We start from the raw sequence: 14,634 nt of genomic DNA, 5'->3' as shown, positions 1-14,634 counted from the left end.
TAAAATAATGAAAAATGGTACAAATAAATCCAGGGGTCCCAAGTTAGGACAAACCACTTCCTCTGGAAGGTCTGGCTAATTTTTGCTGCACACGCAGTATTGTGAATGTGATGATAGTGATACCCACCGTTGGGAGATAACTTATAACAGTAGTAGGCCCGCCCGGTAATACAGTATTAATTCCTAAGCTAGGCCTAGTTAGTAGTACTACTGTCTTCACTCTAGCTGATCTACTCTAGGGCCAGGCCTGGGCCGATCGATGCCTTGTATGTTAAAGACGTAGCCTAGCTAGACCTGGCCTTCTACTAGGCTGCCTGGCTTTAGCCTTTAGGCCTACTACTAGGGCCTAGGCCTACATTATTTCATGAAAATTACTGTTCTTTTGTACTGTATTAACATAATTATTGGTCTCACCAAATATGTTTTGAACCGTCGATAACGGATTACTTTGCCAATCAGTAAGCCCGGGCATTTTACTAGTTAAATGTTGTTTATATGGACGTTTATAGACATAAGGTATTTCGTTGTTGCTGCCAGCCAAAACTAGGATGATTCAAAACTACTGTACTGTTATCTGTTATGCTTTTGTTCGCACTGGTATTCTGGAGTTTGTTTGGCGCGAAATTATTCACATGTCCCTTTAAATCACCCTTGAGTGATCACAACATACTTAATATTTGATAAAACAAAATTGTACATAAAACACGACTCTTTGAATGCCGAAAAAAAACCCCAAAAATACTATAGCTTTTTTATATATTTTTTATATATATTTAAATATTTTTTTAAAATATCGGTGTCCATTGGAAATTATTTCTGTAAAAAACACAATATAATGTACGGCAATTCAGATTTTTAAAAGGTTATCTGCTTGGACTCATACATTTCTTTTGGAGGGTAAATAACTTTGCATTATAAGATTTTTTTTCGTAAATTTGTTACTGATAGAACGTGTTAAATACAAAACCTATGTTTTTAATTGTATAATATAATATAAAAATATTAATTTTAATAAATAGCTTCTTAAATTTGTATGTTTTAATGTGAATAAATAACAAAATATTTACACGGGTTCGACTATACATAATATTAGGGTCTATTTTGACATGACGTGTCCCTGTGTTTTTTTGGAGTGAAAGATCTCGACAATAACATAGGGTAAATTTGCTTCCGAAAATTGATATTTAATGCAAGCCATCTTAAACAAACAAGACATAATTTAGATGATAATTTTTTAACCATGAATGAGCAAAAAGAAAACACTCCACCGCTCCTTCTTTTCCCCCCGAGTAATACTACTACCCTAGGCCCAGATGCGCTGAGACCGGTACCAGCAGCCACCGCCTCTCTATTCCCTGCAGGTTAGTGAGTAATGATGCTTCCTTGTTTTGAATAGGCCTAGCCTTGGTCGTTGATTAAAAATGTCTTCACTGGGTTATGGAAGTTTTATTAATAGCATTTCGTATTGTCTTTTGATATACAGTACCGTTAAATTTCTACAAGGAAATGTAAGGATTATTAATATTATATAAAATATCCTAGGCCTAGGGCCCTTAGTTAGGCCTATGCCTAGCTAATAAAACAGTCATAAAATGTAAATTAATCATTTAAAATTGGGGTTTTTTTTTGTGAAAGTGTAAAGTTACACAAAGTTGAAATTTGTTTGTAGTTCTTGAAAAAGAGCAATTCAAATTTTACTTAATTTGTCTTTAAGTTTTATTATTTTATTATTATTTTTTTTTTAGTAGTATATCTATTATTTTACTGATGGTCTAGTGGTACAGTACCGTACACTATCTCGGTAACGATAAAGAGGGTTAGGATGGCAACAGCTAGGCCTACAGTAGGGACACTCGCCATTACCAACACAGCGTACGGTACTGTATTCCTTTCGTAGCCACTGCCATATTTTATCTATTCCTCATAAAGATATAGAATTTCATTCTTAAATCTTAATAACTTGGTAATCATTTCATAACCAGTGCTGTTTTCTACTTTCTAATAGGTCTAATTAGATTATTTTCTATTTTTTAGACACAATAATGGCTGCTGGTATCAATTCAATGGTCTTTTTTTCATTCAATTCTTACAGAAGATGGTGAGGCGGATAGCTTCTTGGGTCAAAGCGAATTTGATTCAGAACCTAACCAGTCAACTTCAATGTTATTCCAATCAAATGTCCCACCCCCTCAAGATCCTTTTTTAAATAAGTCACAGTCATCCCCCTCAGTTGGCAGTACAGCATCACTATTTGGACCAGCAAATACACAGGCCCAAAGCCAGCAGCTATTTTCTTCTCCTAGCATATCACCAGGTTTACCTCCGCAAACTGCACTAAGCCATGATGCCTATGTTCAACAGCCGCTACAACCGCCTCAAATGCCAACTTTGCCAGTTTCTGCTGGTCCCCCACCTGGGCAACCACCACCATCTGGCTTTAATATGAGAGGCTACCAGCATAAACCAATGCCACATCCAGTTAGTGGCGGTCCTCCACCACAAATGGCACAACTACCACAGACAAATATTGGTCCACCTCCAACAGAGTTAGGGCAACAGGCTGGAGTAGTTAATTATCAAATGCCGCAGGTAAGTTTGTTAAACTTACGATTGATATTTTTAAAATTTAACCAAACATACACAACAGAAAACATTATTGATACTGTTTATACTGACAGAGAGTAGTTGATATTTGCCTTTTATTTGCACCTACACAACATACAATTTGTGAAAATTGGTACAAAGCACTTCCAAAGTCTATGTCTCGAAAACTTACCTGGATAACAAACGCTAATGTTCCTTCCTATGTAATAGAACCTTCCATCTCAATGTGTACTGTATGCCTTAAATCATGCAGACTTACTTATTCCCCCATTCCCACAGATTGTATGAACAATAAAATACTTCATTATTATTCATTGCTGTAGATTTTTTTTTATTGTTTGAGAATAATTTATTACCATATAACAATTAAAATAGACCTATTTCAAATAATATACAACCAATATAATAACCAAGATGCTTATGTTTGTTATGTTGATGTTCTAGTTTGATGCAAGTAGACCGCCCCCAACAGTAGCAGAAGTCCAGCAACTGCAAGTTGCCGCTCGGCCACAACCTGCAATATTTAATCCTGTTTACCAGCCAGTACAGCCTCACTGGTTTTATTGCAAAGAAGTGGAAAACAAACAAGTTTGGAAGCCATTCAGCTTTAAAGATTCCTACACTTTAGAAGAAACCTACAACTCTGGTAACTTAACATTTATGTTTATTATTTATTCATTTCATTCTCATTTCATTTCATTTATTTTGTCTAATTTGAACACACAAAACAGTTTCAAACTCGGGAAGACAGGATAACCAAGAGTATATTAAAATACTGCCAAGTGGCTCTCCAAACTGAAAGAGAAACAGGAATAAAAAAGAAACATAAAATAGGAAAAATCACTCTAAAATTAATAAATTAAAATCAAAAATTCATTTATTTAAACGGATACCGCCACCATATTCAATTCCCATCGCTGCCTCTCTTTGTGTTTCAGCTAGAGGGCTGAAATACAAGTTACAATAGCGCACCATCTTTCGGATGAGATGTTTAAGCCGTTGGTCCTGTGTGCATTTATGGCCCATGTGCACTTTAAATAACGCAGTACACTCTTCGGAAAAGAGTAGGGGATTGTCTCCCGGTGTACTGTCCAATCACCATATTCAATTCCCATCGCTGCCTCTCTTTGTGTTTCAGCTAGAGGGCTGAAATACAAGTTACAATAGCGCACCGTCTTTTGGATGAGACGTTTAAGCCGTTGGTCCTGTGTGCATTTATGGCCCATGTGCATGTTAAAGAACGCAGTACACTCTTCGGAAAAGAGTAGGGGATTGTCTCCCAGTGTACTGCCCAATCACCATCAGAATGACCCCACTGGAAATAAGTCTTCTTCTAGACTTTCGTTGGCTATCCTTGGTGTTTACACCGAATAAATCCAATCCAATCCAATATACCGTTTCAATAACGTATTATTCTTATTACAGGGGTGGCGCCAGGATTAGCTTGACGGGGGTCCAAGATCCGCAACGAGGGGAGGGGGCGATGTCCCCAACAAGATCAAAGTCGGTGTGGATGGGCGTCGCTAGAAAAATTACGAAAATGGTCCACAGGGCGAAGCCCTAGAAAATGTTGACAATTTAGGGGTTTCAAAGGCTTATTTCATCAATTTTAGAGCCTACTATTATAAAATTACTTTTATTATAAACATGGTATTACTTGTTGTTTACACAACACTATATATAATGTATATTGCTATGAATTTATAAAATTGTAAATTTATTAATATTTAGTGGAATTTATTATCAATGATAATTTTTTTTTAAATCTTTGCAGTGCAACCAGACCCTGAGAAATGTTACATTAGCACTGATGGTGGTCGATATGATGTCAATCTATCAAATCGAAGCAGGCAATCTATTTATTGGGAAGAGAGTCTGTCTCAAGTACGACGTTGCACATGGTTCTACAAAGCCGAAGGCGAGAACAGATTTATTCCGTACGAAGAATCACTTGCAGACTACCTAGAAGTAAGTTTGTGAGATAATTTCTGATATGTGAACTGTTTTTTGTTTATTTATAAATTTATAAACATATTTATGTTTATAATATTCTCCCATCATAATTATGTTAAATCATGTTAAAGTAGCTTTGTCGTTCCAATCTCAGGGTCCTGGGTTCAAATCCCGCCAAGTTAAGAATTAGTTCGAAGAGCAACAAAAACTCCACTTCCTAAGCATCATACATAAGCCCTGTCCATACTAACAAATTTTATTTGACAAAAATATGTCGCATGCCTAAATATGGTCTTGATGAAATCACATCATTACCATATTTAGTCACATCATGACTATATATGGGCATATGACAGATAATCTGGACAGAGCTTTAGTTTATTGATAATTTATTTTAATCTGGTGTTTACTGAGTTATTCCCTGTTAAATACAGATGAGCTTTTAAAATTATTAAGGGAAACTCTAAAAATTATTTAGATTAATTATCTTTGAAATCATTTAAATTACTCTTTTTGGTGTAAAGTGGTTGTAGCTATTTAGGTAGAACACTCACATCATTTATTGTTACTTCGTACAGTATAACAAACTAGTTAGTTCTAAAAAGCTTTAAAAACTTCAATCCTTTTTTAAATTTATACATTTACTTGACTAACTTGCAGAGGTCTTAAGTCCCCCGCAGTTTTTTGGGAGACTCAGGGAAAATAATCAGTCTTCCTTAAATTCATTAAATCTGCATGTTTTAACTACTGTATTACCCTTTTATTATCATTTGTCTCATCACGAAGCAAAACAAAGTTTGACGTGCTAAGAAAGCTTCTGGGGCGGAAGGGGGTTGCAGACGATGCAATTGCACCCCCTAACATGGCATCGCTTACTATAACATTGTTTCTTACATTATCTTATTGTGTGGCTATCCCTTGCAGATGGAATTTAAAAACTCTGCTTTAGAAAACACATGGAACAGGAGGATTGAACTAGAAAATGGCGAAACGGTTGTAATGCACAACTCCAACGTAATAGTTCACTTCAGACCATCGGGGTTGATGGATGAATGGGGTACAGCCTCTGATGGACAGATGCGCCCTCGTGTTGTCAAACGTGGGGTTGATAACATCGATGAAATTCTTGATGGTACGTTTTCACAAAGGTTTTCTTATATAGATTTACATTACAAATAAGCTCTTCAATCATCATAATTACTGATATATTTATATTTTATATTTAAAGGGGAACCAGCAAAAGTTGATCATCTTTTATTTGTTGTTCATGGTATTGGTCCGGTGTGTGATTTACGCTTCAGAAGCATTTATGAATGTGGTATGTATAATTGACCTCCAAGCATGATTTTTATTTTGACGATGGTAGCAAAATTATAATTTTATTTTGAGTAAGTGATTACCAGATTGAAGTTGTGGTTATGGTGGTCCACTTTCATTCATAATATCTTGGGTTCAGTTTTGGTTGATCTGTTTCGCTGCATTGAACACATAGCGAATATAAGCTTGGCTTTGCTCATCAAACAATGTTTTCATTCCTAGTGTCTAACCAAGGCCTGGCCTCTGCCAGAGATTGCCAGACCCCATGTCAGACAGCTCCCATCCTGCCATGTGTATCCTAGAGCCACCACTGCAACATAGTGATTTATATCATCTTATTTAAAAAAAAAATTTTTTTTTTTAGTTGATGACTTTAGAGCTGTATCACTTAAGTTACTGAATTCACATTTTAAGCATGCCCAGGATGATGGGCGGATGGGGCGAGTAGAGTTCCTTCCAGTGTATTGGTACGATGCTCTTCATGGTGATGCGACGGGTGTTGATAGGTAATAAAATCAATTAAAATAGCCTCCAATAATAAATAAAGATAAATAAGATCTTGTAATATTATTAAATTGGGCAATTTTTATTTGTGCAGTATTATATAACATTTTACAATATTTGCATGATTAAAGCTACTAAAACCTGTAGCATGTAAAGTTGGTATAAAATGATAATATTAATACTGTTTTTGATAATATTTATTTTTGTGATGGAAAGTTATATGTGGAAACTCACTCAACAATCAAATTATTTATTTGGAATGAGATGGATTTGTTCAATGTTACTATATTAAGGCCAGTGTGTGTGAGGAGTATTTCTACTGTCTCTTATACACATCTAGATGTGTATAAGAGATACCTATTATTATTAGCAGTGTAAGCAGTATTAGTTCTCCACTTTGCATTGGTGCATTGGATATGAATGCAATAACAAAACTAATATTTCTCTTTAAAAAATCTTAAAATAAATATTAATGTTTTGAATGTCTTTAAATTTATTACAGACTTCTGAGGCAAATTACATTACCAAGTATTGGCCGTCTAAGGCACTTCACCAATGACACCCTTCTAGACATCTTATTTTACTCTAGTCCAACCTATTCACAAAAGATTGCTGATGTTGTAGGTGGTGAAATAAATAGACTATATAATCTGTTCATGTCAAGAAATCCGTCTTTTGAAGGGGAAGTGTCGGTGGTTGGACATAGTTTAGGTAAGAATTAAGATGGTTTTTTTTTTATTGGAGTATTTGCACTAGTAACACCTATTTCAAGGCATAACATAACAAGACATTTTATTCTATTGAAGATGTTGGAGAAAGGGAGATATCATGAATTTTACCCAATCTGAAAACAAAAGTTTTATAATAGTGGCGATGTGGAGACTGATTATGGTGGAGTTATTGATGATGATATTGATATTGATGATGATGTCACGTTATTAAGGATGGTGAAGTTGCTGCTGATGATGATATTTATAATGAGGGTGATATTGGTGGTCGTACTTAAAATGATGATAGTGATGATGACAGTGACAGTGGTGGTGATGAAGATGTTGATGATAGTGACATTACTAACTGATGTTGATGTTGCAATCCTACTTGACAATAATAATTTTTCAGGTTCGTTGATAATGTTTGACCTGTTGTCACATCAGCGAAATCCAAATGACCCGGTCGTCAAACCGTCAGAAAGCACATCACAGTTAACAACGCCACCAGAGCTAAACAGTTCCTCCGGAAGCTTGAATGCACTATTAACCGATGAAGCAGCAGAAAAGAGCAAGCCTAAAGAGGAGATCACTTTAGAGGCAACATTCCAGAAACTTGAATTAACGGAATACTTACAAAAATTTGTTGATGAAAAAATGGACATGGAATCTTTAGTAAGTAAACAAAAAATTTTTCTAAATATTTTTTTTACAGGAAATCACCCAAAATTAGTCTATGAGCCTTTCCAAATGAAGGGCTGGTTCAAGCACTCAGGGTAGCAAAAGAAAATCATTCACATTCACATGATAATAGTTATAACAGTAATGGGAATTGGTAGAGCACATGTCTCCACCCTGTTCCTGAATGCCGAATAATATAGAAAAATAATGATAATTGTAGTAATGACTTTTTTTTATACATTGTCTAAATTAAAAATTGATTTCTTACTATTCAGATGTTATGTGAAGATGCAGACATTAAGGAAATGGGGTTACCAATGGGACCTAGGAAGAAGTTGAGAGGTCATCTAAAACATCTGTCAATGGCAAAGGTTTGTTTTTAAAATTTTCTGAAGGGATGTACAAGGAATGTCCCCTCCATTTCTCTCTGCATTGAAATCAATAGTATACTTTCATTGCAAGCTACAAACATTTGTTGAGAGAATTCTCTTTTTTAACCTGTAAAGGAAAAGCAAGACCGAGAAGCAGAAATTGAGGCACGGATTGCGAAGGAGCGACAAGCTTTAGTGGAAGAACATCAGCGATCCATTCAGGAAAACCTCAATAGTTCAGTGATGGATGCATCTACTACTTCAATCAATGTCAACTTTGAACCTGGACAACATGGTAAACAGAATACAAAACAACACTGGATACAAGAACCTTTACTGATAGAATAGTAATTCTATATTCACAATGCAACAAATTCAAAAAGTATACCCAGATCAGAAATTCTTGTAAATTCAACTTAGTATATTTTGTCATATTTGTGGGTCTTTGCTTTTTAGCATTTATAAGAAAATGATGACTATCCCCTTCCCCACCATGTTTTGTACTCTCGTGAAAATAATGAAAAATAGGATGACCCCTTAGCATTTCATAGGTGAAAATATTTTAAGACAATTAACTGGTGTAAAGTTGGTATAAAATGATAATATTAATACTGTTTTTGATAATATTTATTTTTGTGATGGAAAGTTATATGTGGAAACTCACTCAACAATCAAATTATTTATTTGGAATGAGATGGATTTGTTCAATGTTACTATATTAAGGCCAGTGTGTGTGAGGAGTATTTCTATCCTGTGATTTTCATATTTTTTTTTTTGTATTTTTTTCTTTTGCTCGTTAGGTGTTGGCCAGCCTGTTGTAAAATACCCTGACTTGGAGTTTAGTCCAGTGAATTTCTTCGCATTAGGGTCACCAATAGGAATGTTTTTGACTGTTAGAGGATGTGATGCTATCGGGGAAAAATACCAGCTTCCTACATGTCCAGGATTGTACAATATATTTCATCCTGTAGGTTAATAACAAACTTGGTATATTTATGTTAATAACAATGATAATTAGTAAATAGTAGATCAAGAAAGAAATATGTATCAAAAATACAATATATTTGATTGATATAGATATCCTTCTGTTCAAAGCCAATAAGAAAAAAATCAATATATTCCATATTATTCAAAATTGTTATATGCTTTGCAGCATTATATTCATAATACATAAATTAATAATAATATTTAACAACCAATATCAAAAGTTTTATTTATAGTACTTGAACAATAGCAATATGGTAGTTATTATTTGTATTTATTATATAAGATATTAGTATATACTGTTCTTTATATTTATCCAGTTTGACCCAGTAGCATACCGAATTGAACCTCTTGTTAATGAGACAATGAAGTCTGTGAAACCTGTGCTAATGCCACATCACAAGGGGAGAAAACGATTCCATCTTGGTAAGTTCAATAACAGACTTAGCAGTAATTAAACTGTATAGAACCCAACACTTTCAACAAGAGAGAGAGTAGAGAATCGTCACCTTAGGATATTGACAAATCACCATCAACCTCATCGATTTAACTCCACCATTGAAGGTTGAGTAGAGAGAAACTGAAACTTCAATTGTAAGCCTGAGGGGCTTTCTGCATGTGAAACGGGACACTAACTGTGTTGTACAACTGTCCGCCGACGGATCCAGCCCCGCTCCCCGTGAGCTCGGATGGCGCAATGCCGTTTGTTGATTGTCAGTGGCAGTCTGAATGGATTGTCATTAAAAACAATCTGAGTTGCATTCTCTATAGAAATGCATTGGTGTAGTGGGTGCCAGCATTAGCGATAGTGATGTTATTTACGTTAGATTAGTAGTATTTTGTGAAAGTCAATACATTTTCCCCCCCAATTTCTCATTGTCTGGAAAATTTAGAGATTAAAGAAAGTTTGGCTGCTTTTGGCTCTGATTTGAAACGAGGTTTTATCGAGTCGATGCGAAAGACATGGAAAACAATCCACGAGTTTGCACAGGCTCATCGCACCACTGAGGCGCCCTCAGTCACAGACGAGGAAATGGAAGCTGTAGCTGAGAAACTAACTCAAGAAGAGCTTCAACATCGTGAACAAAGTCCTGAGCAAGGTAATCTATTCACTCCAATATTAAATAGGTGTGGGGTGGGTACTAGATTCAAAGGATCTTAAAATCATGAATTAATATAAGAAGGGACTGTTTATGATAATTACATGTTTGAAATTGAATAAAGTTGATTGAAAATAAATGGGTAACATTTAATAATTATTATCGCTATCATGATTATTATTATTATCATCATTATTATTACTACTATCACTATCAGTTAATTGTCTAATGCATTTTGCTTTATTCATACATTGTTATATTCAGCCATGAAATTTCCCCATAGTGGGATGAATAAAGTTTCCTTGAATCCTTAAATCAAGTTTCCTTGAATCCTTGAATCCTTCATCTTTTGAGCTTTTAAGGGCAATAGTGTTTTAATTATATTACTTTTTTGTGTGTATATCATTTTAACATGTTTTTTTTGTTTGTTTTTTGTTTTTTCCTTACAGATGGATCTGCCATTGAAGTTAAAGTTGGTCAATTAAATAATGGAAAACGAATTGATTATGTATTACAAGAAACACCATTTGAAAGTTTCAACGAATACCTGTTCGCTCTAAGCAGTCATGCATGCTATTGGTAAGCCAAATGGTTCTCATCACCCAATAACATGGTCTTGGGTTCATATCCTGCAAAGAATCTAGACTTTTTCTCAAGACTTAGAAAAACAATGTCATTTCTTAGGGCTTGTAATGCAACTTCAATTCAAATAAATTTTATTCAGTGCTACATATGCCACCACGGGCCAATATCTGCTTCAATTACATTGCACAAACAATGTATAAGAACAAATAATCCTGCTGGATATTTCTAAAGTGCCAAAGTATTCAAGACTTATTTAGTGAATTGCAAGCTACTGGAAGAGAATGCAATGAAATGAATTGTACATAGTTTCCAAACAGAAATGTATTACAAATAAACATAGGCCTTGGCCAAAAGTTTTTACAAGAATAGACACATTAAACAGATTTACACCTGACAACTAATATCATGTTTCCGTTTATTGTAGGCTAATTTTAATACATAGATTTATTTTCAGATGACATTAACATAACAAACTTATAATCATTAAAACAGAGTTGAAAATATTTTAGAATAAAATGTTTTCTTAAATCATTATAATAGGGACAAATAATTCAATTTAGTTTAACGAATTGTAACAAATAGAAATTAGTAGTAGTTAATGAAATATTCTCAAAACAAATCTTGACAGTAACAGAGTATTTTAATGCCAAATGCTAAAACATTTTCTTTTTTTTCGCAATCTTAGGGAATCGGAAGACACAGCTTTACTAATGTTGAAGGAGATATATGCGAAATGTGGAATATTCCCAATCCAGGTGGGAAGACCAGATTCTGCACCGCCAACTCCACGAGTAATATGAGTTAAAAGAAATAAAAATACATGCTATCTAACACAAGGGTTCTATGCTACATCTGATAAAATGCAATGAATGTGTCTAAGGTGATCTTGCTAATGCTATGCTGCAGTGTTCTTATAAAAATGAAAATATTTAAGCAGCAACAAACTGATGCTACCAGAGTATACTTTGTAGTCTTAGGCAACATGATGTCAGGTGTTTCATACTTCATTGATTGCTTATCGCATGCTATACAGGTGTGGATCCATTAAGGGGGCACGTTCTCCCGTTTTGCCACTAAATTTTAAAATGTCAATGCATGTCATGTATTGAAATAAGCGCTGCTCACTTATCTCTTCTGAAAATGTTGTTTTACCCCCGTTCTAAAAATTATGGATCTGCCCCTGCTGTAGAAACCCATTTCACTCACTCATACATACCCACATACACCTTTAATGTTGTAGTTGTCAACTTTATGTGCTGTTATTTTTTTTTTTTAAAGATAATGTTAAGTGCTTTATATTTGATTATTAAGAGTTATCAACTAATTAATTTATGTTATGAAGTTACACTATTAATAAATGATAATCAAGCACTGTGCATTGATCGATTAATTTGACATTGCAAATAGGCAGAGGATGATTGTAAAATATTTTTTTTGCTTTTAATGAGTTCAGTTCCTACCCTATATGTATTCTGATATTGGCATGATAGGTCTCAAACACTATTAAGATTGATGCTTATAAAACATACATGTATTTTTTTTTTTGTTTCTTCAGCCAAAGATGAAGTACTATTCAGTTTCTATAGGTGCTGTAATTGAAAGCCATTCAATTAACATTTTTCAAGTAGTGATTGGAAAAATTGTTATCTTAGAAACCATTAGTGCATATATTTTAATTGAGGATAGGTTTATGAGAGGGGTTAGGCTATTTAATTAACAGATGGGAAATGGTGTAAAAACTGCCAAATTTTATTTTTTCAATATGTATACACCAATATATTCTTAATATATTGCTTAATAACTTCTAAATATTAGTATAGTAAAAGCAAACTTCTTCCTCTATTGCTGCACCCCTTAACATCCCATTGTTAAAAAGCCTTTCTTGAACTTTTATTTGTGACTCTTTTCAGCATAGCTGGTTATATAGAATCCCTCTTTTAATTAATGTAATACAATGATTATTATATTCCTTATAACTATATTGATTGCTATGTTACATTTTGTTGTTGTTGTTTTTTTTTAAAATTAAGAACGGACACTAAAATTAGTGTGCAGTATTTAAATTGTATACTTTCTGCACAATAATCAATTTGAATTTTGATTCTTGTAAAAAAATGCATATTAAATATTCAATCACATGTCCACTACAGGAACACAATAAAATATATTGTTTCTTTTAAGTTGTCTTTATACAGTTTTTGTGTCAATGTTTCAGAATCTAATGATAAAAAAGGGCCTGTCGAGGAGAAAAAAAAGACATTATATAACATATTGTTAAAAATCAAATAAGCCTTTCAATTCCATGAACCCTTCCGAGTGGTTCTAAGCATCTCCGGCCACGCCCACTTGTGCTTTTGTTGGAGAATCCTGACGCCTCCACTTCTTCAATTTTTTATAGATAAGTCAGTGCCTTAATGCCGAAAGGTATAAACAGCCCCGTTTTTGGCCACTCCCTGTAAAATTATAATTAAGTAGTATGTAAAAAATAACAAATGAACAACAAATATTTATTTCATTTAATTTATATATGTCCATACAATCGCTGCACGCTATCGCCGACGGATTTCGATGATACTGATTGGTCGGTCGAATCGGGAGCCTTCCCAGTACAACAATTGCACTGAAAACTGTAGCGACAGATTAGCGATAATAATAATAATATTTATTGACATTACACTTTTACATCAGTGGCAGCACACAAGAAAGTGGCGCAGTCAAACTTAAACTAATGAACAAATAGTAAAAACAACAACTTAAAGCTAAACAAATGAAAGAACTTAACTAAAGAAAATACAACTTAGATCTAAAATAAATCATGAACATCCCTCACCCTCCCCACACAAATAATGTACATAATACACATTACGTGCATACAGTACCCCACCCAAATATGTGTGTATATATATATATATACATATATATACATACATATATATACACTCATATAAATATACATACACACACACATACACATACATACACATATATACATATATATATATATATATATATATATACATACATACACACATACATACATGCATATACATATATACATACACACATACACATATATACATACATACACACATATAAATACACATATATACATAAAGTACACATATACATATATATACACACATACACACATACATACAGACATACATATGTACACCCATATATACATACACATACATATACACACATACACACCCACACACACATACACATACATATATATTATACATATATACAAAGCGTTATAAAAGTATATAAAAGAAATTAAATTTAAAACATAAAAAAGAAATATATGTATTACTAAAGCAAAAATGCATTTAACCTAATTTTAAATTTGATCTTCTATCCCAAGCTTTTTTAGCAAATGTTTTACAATATCTGTCAAATGCAGATTGAACATCACCATTAAAGAGATTATTTTCCCCCCAAAAAACAAAATGAATTTTATCATCAATATCAGATTCTGAGAAAGTGTTCCAAGTTGCAGTCTCATTGCAAAGTTCAAGGTCTTATTTTAAAATAGCTAATTCTGCCTCTCTGATTATATCAAATGATTTACAGTTAAATAAAAAATGACGAATATCTTCGGTTTCGCCACTTTGGCACAAGGTACACTGACCATTAATCTCTTTAGACCATTTACAGGTCTTGCCATCAAGGGGTAATGTGTTGGACCTTAATTTAAATTTTAGACTTACCCCCATAAAATTAGTTTTATCAAGCAGATATTTTTCGAAGCTTGGTGTAGATTTCAAATTTGAATAATTTTTAAGAGAAGGCTTTTGGTTAATTTGAGTTTCCCACTCAACG

General features: G+C 33.7%; 2 protein-coding genes across 5 annotated transcripts in view; one reads left to right on the top strand and one right to left on the bottom strand.

Moving 5' to 3' along the window:
• LOC117121347 (mini-chromosome maintenance complex-binding protein-like) overlaps positions 1-657 on the bottom strand; it is a gene marked incomplete in the record, with an annotated part of 27,145 nt that extends 26,488 nt beyond the window's left edge. The window contains 1 exon segment of the mRNA XM_033266509.1: positions 415-657. Within this exon segment, the coding sequence (XP_033122400.1) occupies positions 415-472 (58 nt within the window).
• The window catches only part of LOC117121345 (phospholipase DDHD2-like), a 15,054-nt gene extending 2,077 nt beyond the window's left edge, over positions 1-12,977 (top strand). The window contains exons 1-16 of one of the 4 annotated variants that reach the window (XM_033266505.1): positions 1,091-1,361; positions 2,093-2,589; positions 3,049-3,250; positions 4,379-4,572; positions 5,482-5,689; positions 5,786-5,875; positions 6,239-6,380; positions 6,881-7,089; positions 7,498-7,760; positions 8,042-8,137; positions 8,273-8,432; positions 8,938-9,104; positions 9,442-9,547; positions 10,015-10,221; positions 10,671-10,800; positions 11,492-12,977. In XM_033266505.1, coding sequence (XP_033122396.1) covers positions 1,241-1,361; positions 2,093-2,589; positions 3,049-3,250; positions 4,379-4,572; positions 5,482-5,689; positions 5,786-5,875; positions 6,239-6,380; positions 6,881-7,089; positions 7,498-7,760; positions 8,042-8,137; positions 8,273-8,432; positions 8,938-9,104; positions 9,442-9,547; positions 10,015-10,221; positions 10,671-10,800; positions 11,492-11,606 — 2,907 coding nt within the window. In that variant the 5' untranslated portion in view covers positions 1,091-1,240 and the 3' untranslated portion in view covers positions 11,607-12,977. Of the gene's footprint in view, positions 1-1,090; positions 1,362-1,570; positions 1,595-1,737; positions 1,878-2,092; positions 2,590-3,048; positions 3,251-4,378; positions 4,573-5,481; positions 5,690-5,785; positions 5,876-6,238; positions 6,381-6,880; positions 7,090-7,497; positions 7,761-8,041; positions 8,138-8,272; positions 8,433-8,937; positions 9,105-9,441; positions 9,548-10,014; positions 10,222-10,670; positions 10,801-11,491 lie in introns of those variants that run through there. The other 3 variants (XM_033266508.1, XM_033266507.1, XM_033266506.1) reach the window with 3 other exon arrangements.
• Positions 12,978-14,634: the final 1,657 nt, after the last annotated feature.

The sequence above is a fragment of the Anneissia japonica genome, unplaced genomic scaffold (genome assembly GCF_011630105.1).
Source record: "Anneissia japonica isolate Jap-2015-1 unplaced genomic scaffold, ASM1163010v1 scaffold21_len1647178_cov195, whole genome shotgun sequence".
In the NCBI taxonomy this organism is placed as follows: Eukaryota; Metazoa; Echinodermata; class Crinoidea; order Comatulida; family Comatulidae; genus Anneissia; species Anneissia japonica.
This window is presented reverse-complemented; position numbering and strand designations above follow the sequence as displayed.